General features: G+C 49.0%; 2 protein-coding genes across 10 annotated transcripts in view; one reads left to right on the top strand and one right to left on the bottom strand.

The window, feature by feature from the left end:
* Nipped-A (Transcription-associated protein Nipped-A) overlaps positions 1 to 19,966 on the bottom strand; it is a 270,630-nt gene that overhangs the window by 65,183 nt on the left and 185,481 nt on the right. For 6 of the 9 annotated variants that reach the window (XM_077657532.1, XM_077657535.1, XM_077657530.1 and 3 more), the window contains 3 exons: positions 12,714 to 12,911; positions 8,731 to 8,864; positions 6,532 to 6,839 (listed from right to left, as the gene is read on the bottom strand). In XM_077657532.1, coding sequence (XP_077513658.1) covers positions 6,532 to 6,839; positions 8,731 to 8,864; positions 12,714 to 12,911 — 640 coding nt within the window. The remainder of the gene's footprint in view (positions 1 to 6,531; positions 6,840 to 8,730; positions 8,865 to 12,713; positions 12,912 to 19,966) is intronic. The other 3 variants (XM_077657537.1, XM_077657536.1, XM_077657533.1) reach the window with 1 other exon arrangement.
* LOC144126355 (uncharacterized) lies at positions 17,009 to 18,790 on the top strand. The gene has a single exon (XM_077660419.1). It carries the CDS (start codon positions 17,027 to 17,029, stop codon positions 18,788 to 18,790), a length of 1,764 nt encoding a protein of 587 aa, XP_077516545.1. The 5' UTR covers positions 17,009 to 17,026.

A 19,966-nucleotide genomic window follows, 5' to 3' on the forward strand; every position in this document is an offset into this window, starting at 1 on the left:
TCTGTTACCACTGCGGAGAGCCTGGCCACATCCTCCGCCACTGCCCCTACCGCAGGATGGGTTTAAGGGGTTTTCACCTGACGCACCTCGACCACGCTACAGTGAAAGACCACGGGATATCGAACAGTACTTGGCTGAAAACGTGCAATCTTCGACCTCGCAGCGACGCCAGTCCCGATCGTCATCCCCAAAGCGGTTCTCTTCGCCCGGCCGCCCGTCATCCTCTGGCCAGTTCAGAGGTACGTCCCCACGTCGGGAAAACTGAAGACGGCGTCCTCCGGGGGTAGGGCTGCCGCTACTGGACCGAGTCAAGAGCCTCGACCCGACGATTCGCCGCGACGCTCCGACCGACGACGACCTGACCCGACGACCTCGACGACCTGCTGCGACCGACTGGCCTCCGCCGAAATTCCGGTATCCGCCGACAACCACGACGTTACCGCACTCGTGGATACCGACGCCGATTTTTCGGTAATGAGCAGACGGTTAGCCATGGTCTTGAAAAAGGTTCTGACCCCTTGGTCTGGGCCGCAGATCCGGACAGCTGGTGGCCACGTGGTAACTCCGACCGGTGTCTGCACTTCGCGAATCTAGATCCGCGGTGTTACTTCCCCTGGCTGCTTTGCTGTGTTACCCGAGTGCTCCAAAGACCTCATACTCGGTTTGGATTTCCTTCAAGAGTACGGTGCCGTTATCAACCTCCAGGAGCTAATTGTGTTGTTTTCCACCCTAGGTCCGGTCGACGACGATACCGAGCCACGCAGGGCTAAGTTATGCGTCTGTGATGACCACGTTTTGATCCCATCAAGATCCAGCATGTTTGTTACTGTAGAGTGCGATAACAGCACCAAAATTCGTGGCATGAAATGCACAAGGACGACGTGATACTGCCGTCGACGAGCCCGTGGCGTCGCCTGTTGTTCTAGTGGCAAAGAAAGATGGAACCCTACGGTTTTGTGTTGATTAGACGTTTAAACAAAGTCACTAAAAAGGATGTTTATCCTCTCCCGCGTATTGATGACTCCCTGGACCGGCTGCGCCACGCCAAGTACTTCTCATAGCTAGATTTACGAAGCGGCTATTGGCAAATCGAGGTGGACGAACGCGACCGGGAAACGACCGCCTTTATTACACCGGACGGTCTGTACGAATTCCGGGTGCTCCCTTTCGGCCTGTGCTCGGCTCCTGCAACCTTCCAGAGGATGATGGACACCGTTCTTGCCGATCCCAAATGGCAGTCCTGTCTCGTGTACTTGGATGACGTTGTCATCTTTTCTGACACGTTCGAAGAGCACCTGAGACACCTGCGCGCTGTGTTCGAAGCAATTCGGTCGGCCGGTCTTTCCCTGAAGCCCGAAAAGTGTCACTTCGCTTTCGAAGAATTGAAGTTTCTGGGCCACATCGTGAGCGCTAAAGAGGTTAGCCCAGATTCTGATAAGACTGCTGCCGTGGCTTCTCTTCCTGTGCCCACCGATAAGCGCAGTGTGCGCCGCTTTCTGGGTCTCTGCACCTATTATAGGCGTTTTGTGCAGAACTTCTCCCAGATCACTGAGCCCCTCACGCGACTCACGAAAGATTCCGAACCATTCTTCTGGGGCCTGGAGCAACAGCAAGCCTTTGAAGACCTCCGCACTCGTCTCCAAAGTACGCCCACCCTTGGACACTTCGACGAGTCAGCCGACACTGAACTACACACAGACACCAGCAACATCGGCCTCGGTGCGTTCCTTGTGCAGAGGCAGGATGGTCTCGAACGCGTAATCGCATACGCGAGCTGCACATTGTCACGATCTGAGGCGAACTATTCCACCACCGAAAAAGAATGCTTGGCCATTGTGTGGGCAGTAACAAAATTTCGCCCGTACCTATATGGCCGCCCTTTCAGGGTCGTCAGCGACCACCACTGGCTGTGTTGGCTGGCGAACCTCAAAGATCCCTCGGGACGGCTTGCACGCTGGAGCCTTCGACTTCAGAAATTCGATGTCACCATCGTCTATAAGTCTGGTAGGAAGCACAGTGATGCCGACTGTTTGTCTCGTGCTCCTACCGAGGACAACCGAGCTAACCCCGAGGACGATTCTGTTTTTCTTGGTGCCATCTCCACGTCCATCCTCATTCAACACCAAAGAGACGACAGCGAACTACGGCCCCTCATTGAGTATCTAGAAGGAAGCGCTCAGTCTCCCCCACTAATCTTTTCGCGCGGGCTGTCGTCATTCTGTTTACGTGACGACGTCCTGTATAAGAAAAACTACAGTCCAACAGAAGCTGTCTATCTAATTGTCGTGCCTACGGCCCTTCGCGACGAAGTCCTGCAGGCGAGCCATGATGACCCATCTTCTGGTCACCTGGGTTTTTGTCGAACTTTGGCACGAATACGGCAAAAATTCTACTGGCCAAGGGTTGCTGCAGTTGTGAAACGTTACGTAAGAACTTGCCGCGAGTGCCAGCGTCGCAACACGCCGCTGACTAAGCCAGCCGGCCTACTCCAGCCTACTGATCCGACTCGGGTTCCTTTCCACCAAGTTGGCATGGACATACTCGGCCCATTTCCGGAGTCCTCTCTGGGTAACCGCTACATTGTGGTCGCCACCGACTACCTCAGCCGATACTGTGAGACTAAAGCTCTTCCCCGTGGTACTGCTGATGAAATTGCGAACTTTTTCATTCAAAACATTGTGCTTCGTCACAGTGCACCCACCATCGTTTTAACTGACAGGGGAACAGCGTTCACCTCGGCCCTTACGCAGGAGGTTATGCGCCTACGCGGCACCAGTCACCGCAAAACAACCGCTTACCACCCTCAAACGAACGGCCTCACCGAACGGCTCAACAAGACGATCGCCGACATGATTTCTATGTATGTCGACGCGGACCACCGGAACTGGGACGCCATACTCCCTTACGTCACCTTTGCTTATATAATACTGCGGTCCAGGAAACGACACGCTTCACTCCATTTCGTTTAGTACATGGTCGCGAAGCCACAACCATGCTGGATGCAGTGCTGCTTCCAGCTAGCGCTACCCCCTCTGTTATGGGTGCTGCCCAATTTGTTCGTTACGCTGAGGCCGCCCGCCAACTCGCTCGACAGCGCATCCGGCACTAGCAAGTTCACGACGCTCAGCGATACAACCTCCGCCACCGAAATGTGCGTTACCTGCCCGGCGAACAAGTCTGGGTGTGGAGCCCAATCCGCATGAGGGGACGCTCTGAGAAGCTTCTACGCAGATACTTTGGCCCCTACGAGGTGCTCCGCCAGCTCAGTCTAGTTACCTACCAAGTTCTCCCCCAAGGAACAGTTCGCTTTTCTAGACGGCCGACCTCCGAAGTTGTCCACGTCGCTCGGATGAAGCCGTACCACGACCGCTAGCCCCTGGCGCATGTCTACACCACACGCCAGACACGTGCGACTACCCTTGTGGTCCTGCCTGCAATTGCTACCACACCGAGTCGGTGTCTTCAAGAGAGGGGGAGCAATGCTACGCTACTAACTGCTCTAGTGGCGCCATACAGCGGCTAAACTGCATTTCCTGGCAGTTCGCAAGCCTTGAGCCATCTCGGGGCTAGATGCTTCGTCTTCTTCATCTCTCGTGCTGCCTGCTGCCTTGCGCGTTCCAATGTTTTGCGTGTCTAATTAAAGCAAGTAAACCAGCCCTGCTTACACCAACCGTTTCTCAGTGACAATATTGTCTCTGAAATTTGTGTTAAACAGCTAAAATTTGATTAATGCAGGTCTAATTAGTAACACTAAATTCAGGGCTGAAGTAAAATTTTTCAGCAAAGAAATTTAGAAAAAGAGCTTTGTCTAGCCCAGGGGTACCTACCCAGGATACTGAATTTCACAGTGCCGGACATTTTTTAAATTCTCCAGGCATGTCCCAAGGAATCTGTGTAAACCACCTTGACACACTCTTGTAACTTGAGAACCAGTGGGCACGGCTCCATGAAACTTCGTAGTTCTTCAAATGTTTGTGCTATGAGCCTACCCCGAAAATTTCATTCGGATATCTCAAGAAATAAAGTTGGTGCTGAAAGGTAGCCTCCCAACTACACTGCACACAGTTTTAATTTTCGTTAAGGGAGGATGCTCGTTGAAAGCACTTTTTCTTTAATATTGAACCAAAGGTTATGAAACTGTGGCCACGGATAGAGTTTTTAATGCTGATTCCAAATATGTATTTAGTTTCAGCATACATTTATTAGTTTTTATGTAAAAGGGTCCACACAAGCACAATATAGGGCGTTTTGTGCACACTTTTTTGATAATGAAATATATGTTTAGAGATGCTTGCAATAGCTCATTGTGTTGCTTTGGTAATGTAGTATGTTGAAATCTGCTTCAAATTTATTCATTTTAGCCCATAATTGTACCCCATAATTGTAGAATTGTAATTCAGGAACACCAAAGTGTATATTTTGGGCACCATGTGTCAACATTCTGTATTTTTTCAAAAAATGTTGAAGAGATATTTTATAACCATATAGATAGCAACATTCTACACACTTCGAAGAGGCTGTGTGCAAAATTTCATCCAAATCTGACTATTGAAAGTACATGAAATTTGTTGCACAAAACGTAAAAATGCTGAAAACTACAAATAGAGAAAACTGCATTTGAAAGTTTCAAACATCTGTATTTTTCAGAAATTTCACTAAAGCACATGAAACTTTATTTAAAAATAGAGAAATATTAAGCAAACACTGCAAATGGGTTTGGCAGGCCAAGAATAGCACAAAATTGCGACAGCTGCTCGTGCCCGACGTCAATCGCGCGCGCAGCCACCACCAGTTTTACGTTGACAACGAAGCTGTCGCGAGAGCTTCCACTCTGATAGTCCCGATTTTCGCTGGCGCCATCTGCAAATTCACTGGGCACAGCGCGGCTCGAGGTGTGCACAGCCGAAAGCACCGATGCTGGGCACTCACTATTTTCACAGTGCAGCTCAAGAAAAGCTGAAAGCCCCTTTCGATTTTCCGCCGGTTCGCGTACCGCAAGGGTACAGGTGCGACACGTAGGGCAAGTAGCACCGCTTACCAGCGCCGTAAGGGCGCTAATTTCGCATATCGCAGCTCGCAGAATGTCGACCGCATGCTGCTTTATCTTCCTTGAAGAGTCCAATCTTCACCTCCGAGGCGTCAATCTCATCCGAGTGCCCGTTGGCCTGGCTAGGACTAGCTGGCGTCGGGTGACTGCTTTTCCGTTGCCGTTTTCTGGTGAGGTTTGCGACGGCATCCTCGCTACGGGTTGTTCGTCCGAGACTTTCGAGCTCGGAAAATTGCGCTTTTGCGAGTTGTCCATCGCGAATGAACAAATGCTAAAAGGCTGCAGAGCTCGATCGAGAGCCGTACCAGCCGTACAAAGCGAGAGCAAGAAAGGAAGGAGGTAGGCTTCGCCACAGCATCGCATCAGTCTAGGCCAATGGCGGCCTCGTTAGAGCACCACGTGATCAGTAGAGCCGCTGGAGCATGCGAGAAAAACGTGTTTTTCTTATTATTTTCGGCCAGATACGAAACTGCAAGAGGCGCTGTCTACAAGAAAAAGGCTTACTCAACCTCTCCCAGCAAACGGCAATGGCGGGCAATGCGCCGTTTTCGAGATGCAGGCGCTCGAAAGTTGACGATTTGCACGAAAAACAGCACTTTCTCGAGCCACCGCGGTTGAATAAAATAGACTTTTTACTAATTTCGCGATCGAATTTTGCCTTGATCTTATGGGAAGTTGTAGCTGAATGTCCAAAGATAATTTTACAGGTAAAAACTCAAAACTGAAAAATTACTCGGAAAACTCGCTTTTTCGACGCGCATCTCCCCTTAACGGCACCAATTTGTATACGAACTGAGAATTTTTTTTTTTACAAGTGGAGTTCCATGTATCATGGCAGAAACAAGAACTTGCATGAGGCACGTAATAGCTGCGGCTTAGCCAAACCTACATCAGGGCCCACAAATAGGTCAGCTCCATTTACTCCCTCAATTTCAAATGGCCATTTCTGCGAAATGTCAACAAAGCTTCACAGCGCTTTCTTTTTTCTCATGTAACGGCCTTGTGTGCGAGAACCATTCAAAATATTCACTTCAAACTCAGTTCGAACCAAAAAATACAGTGTGCACAAGCTTACCTGGAGGTTACCAGAAGTCTCCTCTCACACTACCGATACCAGCTGCTGGCCGGAAAAGCTGCCATCAGCGTAAGCAAGCTGAGTAAACAGCGCACAATCTGAATTTCTATGAACAGAACTAACAACTTCTTTTATTAACGAAACTTCATGCATACTGATGGGAACAGGCACCGGCACGGGTTCGTACTGTCTTTGACTCAGCCAAAACTACCTGAGCCCTTGCAAATAGGTTGGCTCTGTGCATGAGTCAACCCCCAATTTCAGATGGTCACTTTTGCAAAAACAAATGTTGACTTATACGTGACAATATATGGTAAAAATAATAAATTGTGCACAGGCCTTCAAACGCAGCAGCCCATTGCCGATATCCAGGTTTTGCAAATTATGAAAATGCGATGCTTGCACTCACGCAAAGTCGAAGTCTGTGGAGAACTGTCCCTTCATCTTCTGGAAGACCGGATCCTGGGCCGTGGCCTGTGCGCGGCGGGCCAGCGACTCAGAGGCTGCGCTGGAGAATGTGGTGGTCACCGACGAGACGTTCTCGATGCCCACCCCAAAGGTGGACACCAGCTTCTTCAGAAAGTTGAGCGTGTGCGGGGTGACCGTGGCGTCAGCCACAGCGCCCCGGTTCTCGAATGCCACCGCGTAGCACTTGCCCAGCCCCTGGCGCAGCTGCCGCAGCACCTCCTCGTACCAGTTCTCCCTGAACCACACCATCTGCGCATCATGTGTGACATCACGACGCCGCTCAAGGCACGTCTTTGGACGCCCCATCATCTCCATATATTACAACTTTCTAAACCTAAACAGGTAGTGAAAATACTGCCTATACTAGCATGATGAACCCAGCCCCTTTTTGTTGGGGAAAATTTACCTTTTTTTTTTTTTCAAAACTGTTAGCTTTTCGTACCGGATCCTCAGCTTTCGCGTGGTCCGCAATGCAGACCTTGGCAGCGTGCCAAGATGCCACATCACAGTCTTTTGCGACGAGAGCAGTGGAAGGCAGAGGGGGTGGGGATAGGGGGCTTCGTGAACTTGGGGGTGCCTTGACAGAAGCGCTGGCAGCGGTAGCTTGCTAGGCACACCGCTGCGGTTTATACATTACAATATGCTTAGAAAACTGGCGAGCACTCAAGAATCAGAGAGGAGCGTAGCAGTTTAAATTAGAACCCTATAAAACATCCTCTACACTGAAATGCTATGAAGAAAGCAAGACCTTCAGTAATTTGGCGAGCTCGAGGTCTGGAACGAAAAAGCCTAATCCTTCACCGTGTTAAGTGTTTTTTTTTCCAACCTTGCATAAACAATGCGCACCTGACCTTGAGAGTCGGTGTTCAGCACGTTCGCTTAATCTCGCCGCGATTTGCTGGCACCGCCGGCTATCACAAAATTGTCGGATCGCTCTGTGATAGAGCAAACACTTTTCAAAGTCAACGATGCTAAACACTGGCGACACGAACGCATTTGACTGCGTGCTTTTGTTGACGATGGATTGAAGGATGGACGAGTGGGCGGATGCATGATATGAAATTGCAACTCTCCCTAAAGAATCTGTTGAAACTTTTTTCCCACGAAATGAACCCGCCACCCCCCAAATTGATGTCAACTTTTCTGGAACAAAAAGAGGGCTCATTACGCACTCAGTATATATGGTAAGTGCAACTGTTATGCTTGTCAGGGTAAATGCTAGGCAGACCTTCAAGGACGACAAGACGGGCAGGCAGTCAATGGCCCACACAGACCGCTAGCATTGCACTCAGATGCACCCTTTGGCACATTCAACTATATCCAAGCAGTGCCATATCATTTTGGTTTTACAGTTGCAACTGTAATGAATACAGTGGAACCCCGATTATACGACTTTCTCGGGACCACGATAAAGAGTCGTAAAATGCAGGTGTCGTAAAATCCGAACACAAATTATGCCTATAAAAATACTACTTTTTTCGCGCGCCGAATTTACGAGAAACTTTAATGTAAACTACTAACATACTCTGCAGGGCTTGGAAACCGAAATTACCAAAAAAGTAAATGTGATAAGAATTAATGCTGCAGTACAGGTACCAATCATGCTTTATTCAAATGGACCTTTCCGGCACCCCACTGCCGCGATTACCGCCAGCCGGCGCGAACATTAAAAAAAGTCGGTCCGTTTCTTTTGGACCTTATTTGATCCGTGAACTTGCAAAACTTTCACTCGAGTTGGGCAACGTCCAAAAGGAGGTCGTCGTATAACGCGGGTCCAGCGTAAAATTGCGTCGGATAACCAGGGTTCTTTATGCATTGCTTCTATGGGGACTTCGCCGGGACTGCGTAAATCCGTCGTAAAACCAGGGTCGTCGCAAAACGGGGGACGTATAACCGGGGTTCCACTGTATGTAAGTGGCACTTTGTCTGTGGTTGACAGTGTCACTATACATTGGCTAATGATTCTCCCCCGGGGTGTGAACGCCCTCTGGGGGGAAAAGGCAGGGAGCATGTTGTAGCTACTATGGCCATTTTTTGGCACTGGAAGAAAAGAGTGAGAATTGTGGGAACTCTCTATGCTGCGCGGGGCACACCCACAACATTGTAGCATTGTGGCAAGTTGAAGGGGCAGGCCACTTGCCTGATCAACAATGCCTTCCAGGGAGGAGAGCACGGTGGGGTGGAGGTCACGCTGCAGGTGCATGATCTTGGAGCACCGCCACATGGAGGGTGTTGCCCGGATGGGCCCACCAGCATCAGCCTGGGAGCTGTCCCCTGCAATTTAAAACCATTCGGTTGATCAACCATGACGCGGCATCAGCAACAGACATGCTCCATTTCCTTGCGTATCGTCCTTTTCATTTATTCCACTTCACTGTGGGGTACTTAGTAACCCAAAGTAAAGATGCACAAGACATGAGATGCACTTGGACAACACACCTCGGCAATTTGCAAGATGTGTATGTGCACTACGGTGCACAAATGTCAAAACCTCTGCAACTTGACATCAGTTCATCCGAAACCCCGCTTACTTTAGTTAATAGACTTTACGCAATGTAAACATCTGTAATGTAAATTCTGCTCAACGGTAGGCAGATCTGACGTAGGCAGGGCATTTGCACCCTAGTCATACACTGAATTTTTTGATCCGCCGCCATGGCCAGGTGCCATGCCCGGTGTACGCAGCAGCACCCACAAGTCAGAAGCTCAAACTATGTTTTCATTGTCAGTCAGCTGGCCTGCACAGCCTCATCCCTATCATCACTACTGATACAGCCACCAGAAATCACTGCCTAGCCTCTCTTCCTTCGCTCTCTGCAGGAAGTTGCAGCACGGGTGCTCACAGGCTGGTTTTTAGGCATGTGCAAATAGTGGTTTTTTTGGTTCAAAGTTAATTCGAAGCAAACAGTAATTCTGTTAGAATAATTTCGAAAGGAACATTTCCACTACTTGTGACACATAAAAGAAGGTTAAACAGTACAATAGCAATTTTAAAATCATGCATTTTTCGAACACACCAGGCCCTTACATGAAAAAAACTAAGACTGCTTTGCGGCTCTGCCACATTCATTGAAGCTGTGTCGACTTTCTGCAAATATGGCCATCAGAAATTGGGGGAGTCGACCTAGATGCGGTGCCGACGTATCAGTGGGGCGGGCTTCCAACTGCTGCCTTTAATTGCGACTGCATCACTGCGCAGCTCTTGTTTTGTCCATGACACCTGCTGGGCATACACACTGCACACCCTGCGCTACCTCGCATCAGGCGTTGGAGGGGAGCACCCATCTCCATGTGTCTCGTGCTAACTCCCCTTCATGCTCGTGCCGTCACGCCTGTATAGCAGATTTCACGTGCAGAAGAGCGGCTGTGGCAGCTGCAGTCAGCTCAACGTCGTTTCACGGAAGTCAAGAGACCAGCGCATCCTCCAATTACAAAGGCTTAACAAAGTGCGATCCGCTTCCTTGGGGAGCCACTGTGCATGTGCAGGTTGCCCTGAGGACACCGCGCCAGGCGCTGCCTTGCTGTTAGCACGCTTGTCCCGTGGGGGCGTTGGGCGGCGCGCAGAAGCGGATCACACTATGCTAAATTTCTCTATTGATGCACGCGGCCATGACAGTTATGGCTAGGGGTGTGTGAATATTGAAAATTTCCAAATACAAATATGAAGAAAAAATAGCTTCCAATATCTGTTCAGTACAAAAAATTTTTAAAAATAATAAACAAGAAAATGTTGCCCTTATTTTTTTTTAAATAGTGTATTGTCTTTGCAACTAAAATAAACAAAACTAGACTGCCTGGGTGCCATATAAAGAAATATGATGTGCACAGAAATGTATGCAACTTGATTAGATAGCATAACAGTATCCAAACTGTAATGAGGTCAGGCAAAACAAATTCCATAAAATGAGAAGACTGGCAACCAAAAATAACATGATGACTAGTAAAACCTCCTTCATTCGGAGTTGAAGGGACCGGAAGAAACGCCCGGTTCATCCGAAGACCTCAATTTATAAAATCCCCCCCCCCCCCAAATAAACTGCCAAAAATGTGAAGATTCAGTAAAGCCTTATGAGACGGCTCCATCGCGCTGATGCCTGTAAGCCCGTGGCGAGACGCCCATTTGGGAGTGCTGGAAGAACAACACAAATGCAAGCCACGGGCCAGGGAACACACACTGGCATCAGAACAACGAGATGGTTTCTAAAAAGGAAAACGAAATCACCTGCGATGCGCCAGTCGGTGTCCGAAAGCCGCGCGGAGCTGGGATAGGAGTACTGGCGAATGCGCGGGCCGACAGCTGCAGTTGCCGCGGTGCAGCGGCGAAGCTAAGAAACAGACTACGCGGCCAGGTTATTTTTTGACCTAAGGACAGGGGCCTTCCGATCGATCGTTTTCATGCCCGCCATTACGCCCACTAGAGAGGGGCACGGGTTACAATGCGCAATGCAATAGGCGGGATTTTTACAGAATCACTTGCCCAATTGTGACAACTCAACGCGCCCCTTCAGGAGGCTCCTACAAAACTCCTCAAGCAGGCTTTCCCGCATAGCGTAATTTACAAAACACGATGGCAGAGGTCACGCTCAGAGTTATGAAGGCGACAGGATGCATTCTTCGGATGTTGGCATTAAATATGTAACGCATTATGGAAGGATTAAAAAAAAAATCGCGATTTCGCGTTGCGATTGTTCGAAGCGGGCCGTCAGCCATCTTGTTCGCAGCACTAGTATTATGTGGAAAAGCCCACTTACGGAATTTCGCACGAGGTCAAGTCTAGCAGCATCGAAATGCGATCGGTCCACGTGATAAACGACGGAGAAGGAAGGGAATAGGACCTTTGTATTGTTTTCATGGTATTTTTAGCTCGATCATCGGCTAATTTGCCCAGATACTGTGCTTTTGCCACGGTCAAATTTATGAAAGTCTGCGCAGTATACAATCGCTGGCAAGTTTTCGGAAATTCTTGAATATTCGGAAATTCTCCAATATCAATTCCTCGAATACGAATTGAATTTGAAACATATTTGATTTATATTCGAAATTTTGAATACTCGCACACCCCCAGTTAGGACACATGCGCAGTTGAAATCAAATATCGAATACTAACGGTGTGCGAATATTCGAAATTTCGAATACAAATCAAATGTTTGATATTCGATGCATATTCGTGTCTGATATTCACGAGTCTCAAGCCTCGTGAATAAAAGAAACAAAGCGAATCGAAAGACGCACCGCTCCGCGTCTCCGCACTACCACAAGCCCAAGCTGCACTGACCTCATTCGTCTCGCTGCGCCAGCGGTGTCAGCCAACCAAAACACAGGAAACGGGCGCCTGCGGTCAGCGTGGTTTCTTCCTCCCACTTCCCTCTCACACCCAATTGCACTTCAAGTGCTCCTCGTCACGTGCCTTTTATCCGCACGCCCCTTTCCCAGAGTGCGGGGCGGCGCGCGTGAGATCGCGGGAACATCGCGAGAGCTTCGTGAGGAGAAGCGCACTTGCGGGGGTGGGATGCGGTGGGAGAAGTGCACTTGCAAGGGTGGGGTATGGTGGGATAAGCGCACTTGCCGGGGCACAGCTCAACATAGAGTTCGATACATCGATATGCGGTGCACGGGAGTTCTATATACGTGAAGAATAGCACTATACTTTTGCATGGGATTCCCAAGGAAATTTTTTAACTGTTCGATATTGGCAATAATTCTATATATCCGGGATCGACTGTATTTGCACATGCCTATACAATCATCCGGCCCGATGCTGCATTGCTCCCACCACCACAGACGAGTTACAGTCAGCAATTGTGTTGGTTGCAATTTTCAACACTGGAGGGCTGTAATTATCCACAAAAGCCGTTCTGCACCTTTACCTCGTGTTTTATGCCCGACAAGAACCATTTTTGCCAAAAATCGCCAAAAAAACATTGGCGATTTGGGACGTTTTTCGGGAATTACTTTGGCGCTTAAAGGGATAAAAAAACGGACGCTTGAATTCGGTGCAACAGTCACGCAAGTCTCTGCAGTTTGGCCTGCGCTCACCCTTCCCGCATACTTGCAATGAAGCTCCACCTCTGGCTCCATGTCGCGGCACCCGCACAAGGACAAGAGGCACATCAGGACACTCACCAGCCTGAGGGGAGGCTGCTTCAGTGGGCTGCTGCTGCTGCTGCAGTTGCGAAGTGGCTCCGGCTGAAGCAGCAGGCGGGACCCGCGCCTCTTCGCTGCTTTTGTCTGTACAACACAACCAACACGCATCAAGGATACGGTCGGAGCTCAGACTGTACGACTCGGGCAGCGTGGGTTTCTGCAGCGCCAATCTTGCAACTGAAGTGAAAAAGAATACTACAGTCGAACCTCGTTATAACGAAGTAGCATCGGGACCGTAAATCAGTTCGTTATATCCGATATTCGTTGTAACAGTAGACATAAATATCGGCTGTGACAAATTCGTAATTTGGCTCGCGCAAATATTCTAGACACTAAAATGCATTATATACTTGGCTTTGAACCCACTACAAACGTGGTAATCCTTACCTGTCTCCTTGTGGCATTGAATCAAAATAGGCCGGAATATGGGAAGGTTGACACGACTGTTCTTACGTCGCCGCGCACGTGAAAGTGCGTGGCGCGAAACGACTGCACCATGTGTCTGCGCATAGGCGACTTGGTGTAGAGAGAGGAACTCGAGTGAGACACAGCGGGAACCATCGCGCCTGCGTGCTCTGCCGAAGCGCGATTGGTGGCCCCGAGAGGGACCGTTGAAAAAAAAAAGCTGCCAAAGCAGCTTTGAGAGAAGAGGAGGAGGAGGAGAGGGGGCGTTGGGCGAGAAGAGAAGGAGGAGAGGCGGCGTTGGGCGAGGAGACATATGCAACGCCAGCCCGGGATCAGCCAAACAGGTTTGCATTCGTTCATTTGAAGAAAGATGTTATCTTCGTCTGGTGGCTTTTCACAGCGCTGCGCAGAATGAAGTTTTCTACATTGTCCATGCTCAAGAGGGCCTTTTCTACGTCAGCAGTTTTCGTCGTCGGGAGTTTTTCCAAATATCCTTTCAGCCTCCTGGCCATGTCCGCGGCATCCGCACTGCTCATCGTTGGTTCATCCCGTTCACTCTCACCGCTGTCGCTGCTGCTGTCATCCTCGGGCAACAAAACGCGATCCACAATTTCTTGATCCGTCAGCTCGGGCGCCACGGCCAAGTTCTCATCGGCCGAAACGAAATCGTCGAATTCGACGCCTGGGACTGCCAGCCGATCCCAAGTTCTGTCCAGCTCTGCCTGGTCTTCGGGCTGCACTTCTTCTTCGTCGGCAGGCAGAACAAAACCGGCATCCGCGAAACAGTTCCTTATTGTCGACTGCCTCACCTCATTCCACGACCCGTACAACATTTCGAGTGTCGTCTTGATGTTTATTGTTGTCGATCTATGTCGATCGATGTCAAACACCAGTTGCGTCACCAAACGCTTCCTATAATTGCACTTAAGCGAACGAATAATGCCTTTGTCTAAAGGCTGCAAACAGAAGTTGCGTTCGGTGGCAAAAACTGCAAGCGAACTGCCTTCAGCACGATCGAAACTTTATGCGCCGAACAGTTGTCCAAAAACAACAGGACCTTCCTGTGCTGCCTCTCCATGTCCTGGTCGAACGCTCTCAGCCAGTCCTCGAAAACCTTGGTCGTCATCCACGCTTTTTTGTTCGACGTGTATTGAACCTGCAAATTCCGGACGCCTTTCAGGCACCTCGGATGTGCCGACTTGCCGATGACGGTGAGCCGTCTTTTGTCGGAGCCGTCCATGTTCACGGCAACGACGACAGTCACCCGGTCTTTGTTTTTCTTGCCCCCATGGCAGGTCTCGTTCTTCATCGCCAGTGACCGCTCTGGCAACAACTTGAAAAACACGCCGGTTTCGTCGACGTTGTATACGTCGCACTCGTCGTACTCCTGGAGCAGAGGACGAAAATTCTCCAGCCACGTTTGACATGTCTCCATGTCGACAGCGGACCCTTCGCCAGACAAAGTGTGGCACGCGATCTCGTGCCTATCTTTGAAACGTTGCAGCCAACCGCTGCTTGCACAGAAATCGTCATGCCCCAGTACGCAGGCCAGGCTGTGGGCCTTCCGTTGAAGAAGTGCTCCCGACACCGGCAAATTTCGCGCCCTCACATCTTTAAACCAAGAAAGCAAAGCCGCTTCCACGTCCGGGTGATGGCAAGGCCTAACTCGTTTACGGTCGGCTTTTATGGCGTCCTCGGTGTTGCCCTCAATCTTCTTTCTAGTGGCCAAAATGGTGGATAACGTACTTGGAGGAACGCCGAATTCCGAAGCAATATCCTTTTTCTTGCGGCCACTGTCCACAGCTCTCAGTATCTGCAGCTTTGTCTGGAGCGAGATCACTTTCCTCTTCGATGCCATTTCGAGCGCTGCAACAACAAGACTGGCCGCTGTGCTGATGTCAGAACGCCGGCCTCAAAGTTGCCAATGTTGCTGCGCTTGCCTTTCTTTACCGCTGGACAAGTGGCGCCGCCTTTCGGCCCTCTGTCATGTCATGAGCTTTCAGAGTTTTCGCGCTCTGTTCACAGGTGGCGCGACCATCCAAACGCGATTTTTGTGCCAGACGGCAAAACTTTTTCAAACGATAAAAAAAAAAATTCAGCTGTGTATCGGCCTTCGATTTTCATTTTGGTTTTTGTTTTTTTTTATGCTACTTTCAAGTTCTGAGCCTCGTGTAAACCAAATATTTCTTCGTTACAGCCGATATCGCGGCGGATCTCGCGTTTTCGGTTTCGTTATAAAAGAATAAATGTCACTGAAATGAAGCATGACCAACCAAAATTCGTAATTAGTTCGCTATAACCGATAATTCGCTATATCAGTGTTCGTTATAACGAGGTTCGACTGTACTGCGAAGCAGCCCTCCGAGGCACAAGTCAAAAAAAGAGTGCTGTACAGTTCTGCAATGTTTAATTCTTCTGACAATCGCGGGTTCCAATGAATGAGTGTTATGTTCGCTTCGCCCACATAATAGGGATTCGGGCCAGAGCAAGCTGAAGGCACAGCCTACATTCTCCGTACGGCTGTGCTCTCACTCCGAAAGAAGGAAGGCACAGTATTTGAGAGCACAAGTGATTATTACATAGTAAGCTGCATTTCAGAACAATGCACTAATCCCCTGACCTCAGTACTACCCATAGCCCTGTTGCAGCAACCAGAAGCAGGCCCGCAGAATCACGCATGCAAAGCAAAGACCATACACACATGACGGCACAGCTAACGGCATTTGCGGGCCGCACGGACAAGCAAAGGATTAAATCGCGAGACACAGTACCAGGAGAGAGAGAGAATGAAAAGGAAATGCAGGGAGGTTAACCAGATGTGAGTCTCCGGTTTGCTACCCTACACTGGGGATGGGGGATAGGGGTTAGAAAGATGACAGAGAGGAAAACGCAAAAAATAAAATAAAAAAAATAAATAAAAAAGGAACGTGCACACATGGAGACACACACACAAGGCGTTCCAGTTAAGGTCTTTCACACAGGCCGGTAGATTGTAAGAAGCGCAAAAGTGCTTGCACGGCCTTCACAGGCCTTCACACCCTTGCACAGGTCACGCGTGGATGGCCCACCCTACGTCACCACTGGCAATGCCCGCCAGTGATGAAGAATCGGCCAAATCAGGCCCTCCCCAATCTGGAGTGTCAGCGTCGCACAGACAGGCAACAGGACTCTGTTCAGATCTGGACTTGAGCATACATACAAGGTGCATGCCTTCCACCACCCACGTTCTGTCCCCCAGCAAAGGACGGGGTACCGGGAAGCAAACACTATGCACCTTTTTGCTGCCCGAGTCTGTGGCGGTCTCCCCGTTACCTTTCCAGCTTGCGACCTCTCGCCGAAACAATGCTCAAGCGTCACACAGAGTGACCAATGGGGACGCGAGGACGAACGGGAAGAACGGAAGGGAGGGTGACTGACAGTTGCTCTGAAAACCGCTTCCCTTTTGAAGGAGGACAAGGAACGCGCTGCCTGCATTTTGCTTGCAGACACCCCAGACACGCACAAAACCGCAGCAGTGGCTACTTGCCCGGGTTGCCCAGGAGGCACAGTCCCCACACAGTTTGTCTTTGCTTTACGTTCACCAGGCACATGACAACATCATTTTCAGTTTCACCACACAGGGCGGCAGCACCAAATGTCCACTCACCTGCATGCCCTGTCATTTTCCTTCATGTATTCTAACTGTACTCATTTCAAAACTTTCTTAAAGCCAGCACCCAAGGCACTAGACCTTTCAAGTGTGAACAAGCTGGGTGTTCGAGGTGACCCTGGATTACCTGAAGAAGCCCGCAAAGCATTCACCAAGTGGGTGTCTTTGCACTTTCCCAGCTAATCAATGAAATGTGGCCACAACCGTACTTGGGCTTGGTGACACCGGTTACAGAAGGATGCTGATCCCGATTCTTTTTGCCCAGATCGCCTGCCGGGCGCACTTCGCCGTGGGATCAACGGACCCTCCGTTCGAAAGGACTCTTGAAGAGCATGCGCCGACGGACCTGGTCATCATGCCATCGCCACGGCTGACCCAAGAAACAACGCCCTACGTGCATCAAGCCTGTCAGCGTATCAGCTCGGTGACATCATCGGATAGCGACCACTTCAGGCATAAATACTGGACGCCCTTGCAAGATTCCTTCAGTGGGCTTGGTGACACCGGTTACAGAAGGATGCTGATCCCGATTCTTTTTGCCCAGATCGCCTGCCGGGCGCACTTCGCCGTGGGATCAACGGACCCTCCGTTCGAAAGGACTCTTGAAGAGCATGCGCCGACGGACCTGGTCATCATGCCATCGCCACGGCTGACCCAAGAAACAACGCCCTACGTGCATCAAGCCTGTCAGCGTATCAGCTCGGTGACATCATCGGATAGCGACCACTTCAGGCATAAATACTGGACGCCCTTGCAAGATTCCTTCAGTGGGCTTGGTGACACCGGTTACAGAAGGATGCTGATCCCGATTCTTTTTGCCCAGATCGCCTGCCGGGCGCACTTCGCCGTGGGATCAACGGACCCTCCGTTCGAAAGGACTCTTGAAGAGCATGCGCCGACGGACCTGGTCATCATGCCATCGCCACGGCTGACCCAAGAAACAACGCCCTACGTGCATCAAGCCTGTCAGCGTATCAGCTCGGTGACATCATCGGATAGCGACCACTTCAGGCATAAATACTGGACGCCCTTGCAAGATTCCTTCAGTGGGCTTGGTGACACCGGTTACAGAAGGATGCTGATCCCGATTCTTTTTGCCCAGGTTGGTGACAAGTATCTAACTTCTTCTATTAGAGATGATACAGTCATATTGACGGTGTTGCCAAGCCCACAGTGTTTGTTTGGTCTATTATGTGACTGTTTACATGTGATCAGGTTATTGCTACTAACATCCGGAGACATAGAGCTAAATCCTGGTCCTACTTCTGATTCAGAGTCTGAGACACAGTTAAACAACCAATTACTTAAGAAAATTTTGAAAGAGCAAACAAAGACTAATAAGACTCTGGCTTCGCTGACTAGTAATCTGAAACAGGTAGAATCGACAGTCGAGAATATTCAAACCAGGATTACCAAAATTGAGAAAGAACTGTGCCGAATTGAGAATTGTGAGCAAAGGTTGCAGAAAGTGGACGAAGCTTGCAATAACACGAACAAACTAGTTCTTGAGTTAACCAAAAAGGTAGATGATCTCGAAAACAGAAGTCGTCGCAACAATATCGTAATATATGGAGTAAAGGAAGATCCAGAGGAGGACTCAGTAGAACTGGAGCGGAAAGTTAACGAAGAAATTTTTAAAAAGATTCTAGGTGTTGAAGTAAACTCAATAGAGCGTATTCACCGAATTGGCCTAAAACATGCACAGCGACATCGTCCGATCATTTTGAGGTTTTTTAACTACGTAGACAAAACAAAGGTTATGTCATCCTGCTTCAAATTAAAGGACACAAAAGTAGCTATATCGGAAGATTTTTCAAAAAACATTCGGGATATTCGTGCAAAATTATGGCGTTCAGCGGCTGAAGAAAAGAACAATGGTTCTAAGGTTTCCCTTCGTTTCGATAAGCTCAAAGTTGATGACAGGCTGTACGTATGGGACGCAACGCGCAATCGCAGAATAGAGTTGTCCAAATCATCTGCGCCTGCCCAACGCGTAAGCTAGATAACAAATGACGGGAATCCGTCAAGACGCTACGGCTTGTTTCGTTGAACGCACGCAGTGTACTGAATAAGATCCAGAGCCTTGAAGATATAATTCTGACCTATCAACCACACGTCCTAGTGGTAACTGAAACCTGGCTGCATTCCGATGTGCAAAATTCAGAAATAATGCCTCCTTCGTACACGCTTATCCGTAAGGACAGAGGATCAAGGGGTGGCGGAGTTGCAATTGCAATAAAGAATAACATTAAATTCACACGCTTAAACGGCATCAGTGATCATGAAAGCATATGGTGCAAAATAAAGGTTTTTGGAAAAACTATATTACTAGGAGGGGTCTATCGGCCTCCGAATGCTCCTCAGGAATACTTAGATTCCTTATATGATTATTTGCTGCAAAATACAAATTCGCGTTCCAACATCCTTATAACAGGAGATTTTAACCTTCCAGGAATTAACTGGTGCAGCCTTTCACATGACGGCAAAGATTCCAAAAATGCTGAGTCATTACTACTAACTGCATTTACGTTTTCGTTAACCCAGTTGGTTTTGGATGCTACAAGAATTTCCAGCTCTGCTGTACTTGACCTTGCGTTTGCAAGTAGCTCGCTTCCAGACTGCTCAGTCAGTGTCAAGGACGGTATATCTGATCATCAGTTACTTGTTCTTGAGTGTCCTATTTCGGGCTTGCGATCGTATGTTAAACCTTCTGACACATTTGTAAGAGACTATACGCATGCTGATGATGACGGAATTATTAGTTGTATGGAATCTTTATTCCCTTCCTTTAATGAGACAAATGACGTTAATGTGCTGTGGACCAAGTTTAAAGACATAGTCATGCACTGTGAAAGCACCTACGTGCCTTTGAAGAAAAAGCGCATCAACAGGGAGTACCCGTGGATGGATCGTAATCTGATACATCAGAAACGCAAAATAAAACGCTCTCGAAAACGGGGTGACAGGAAACAACTTGCATGTCTAGTACGCACTTTCAAAGATAAAGTGCGCGCTGCAAGAGATCAGTTCTTTTCTTCCACATTGACTTCTTTCATGTCAGAGCAACCAAGGAAATTCTGGCAATATTTATCTAAAGATAAAAGCGGCATCACAGAGATCAGAACATCTGGCACAGGCATTGACGATCCTTTGACCATTGCTAATGAATTTAACGCCT

This window comes from Amblyomma americanum, chromosome 3 (assembly GCF_052857255.1).
Source record: "Amblyomma americanum isolate KBUSLIRL-KWMA chromosome 3, ASM5285725v1, whole genome shotgun sequence".
Classification (NCBI taxonomy): domain Eukaryota; kingdom Metazoa; phylum Arthropoda; class Arachnida; order Ixodida; family Ixodidae; genus Amblyomma; species Amblyomma americanum.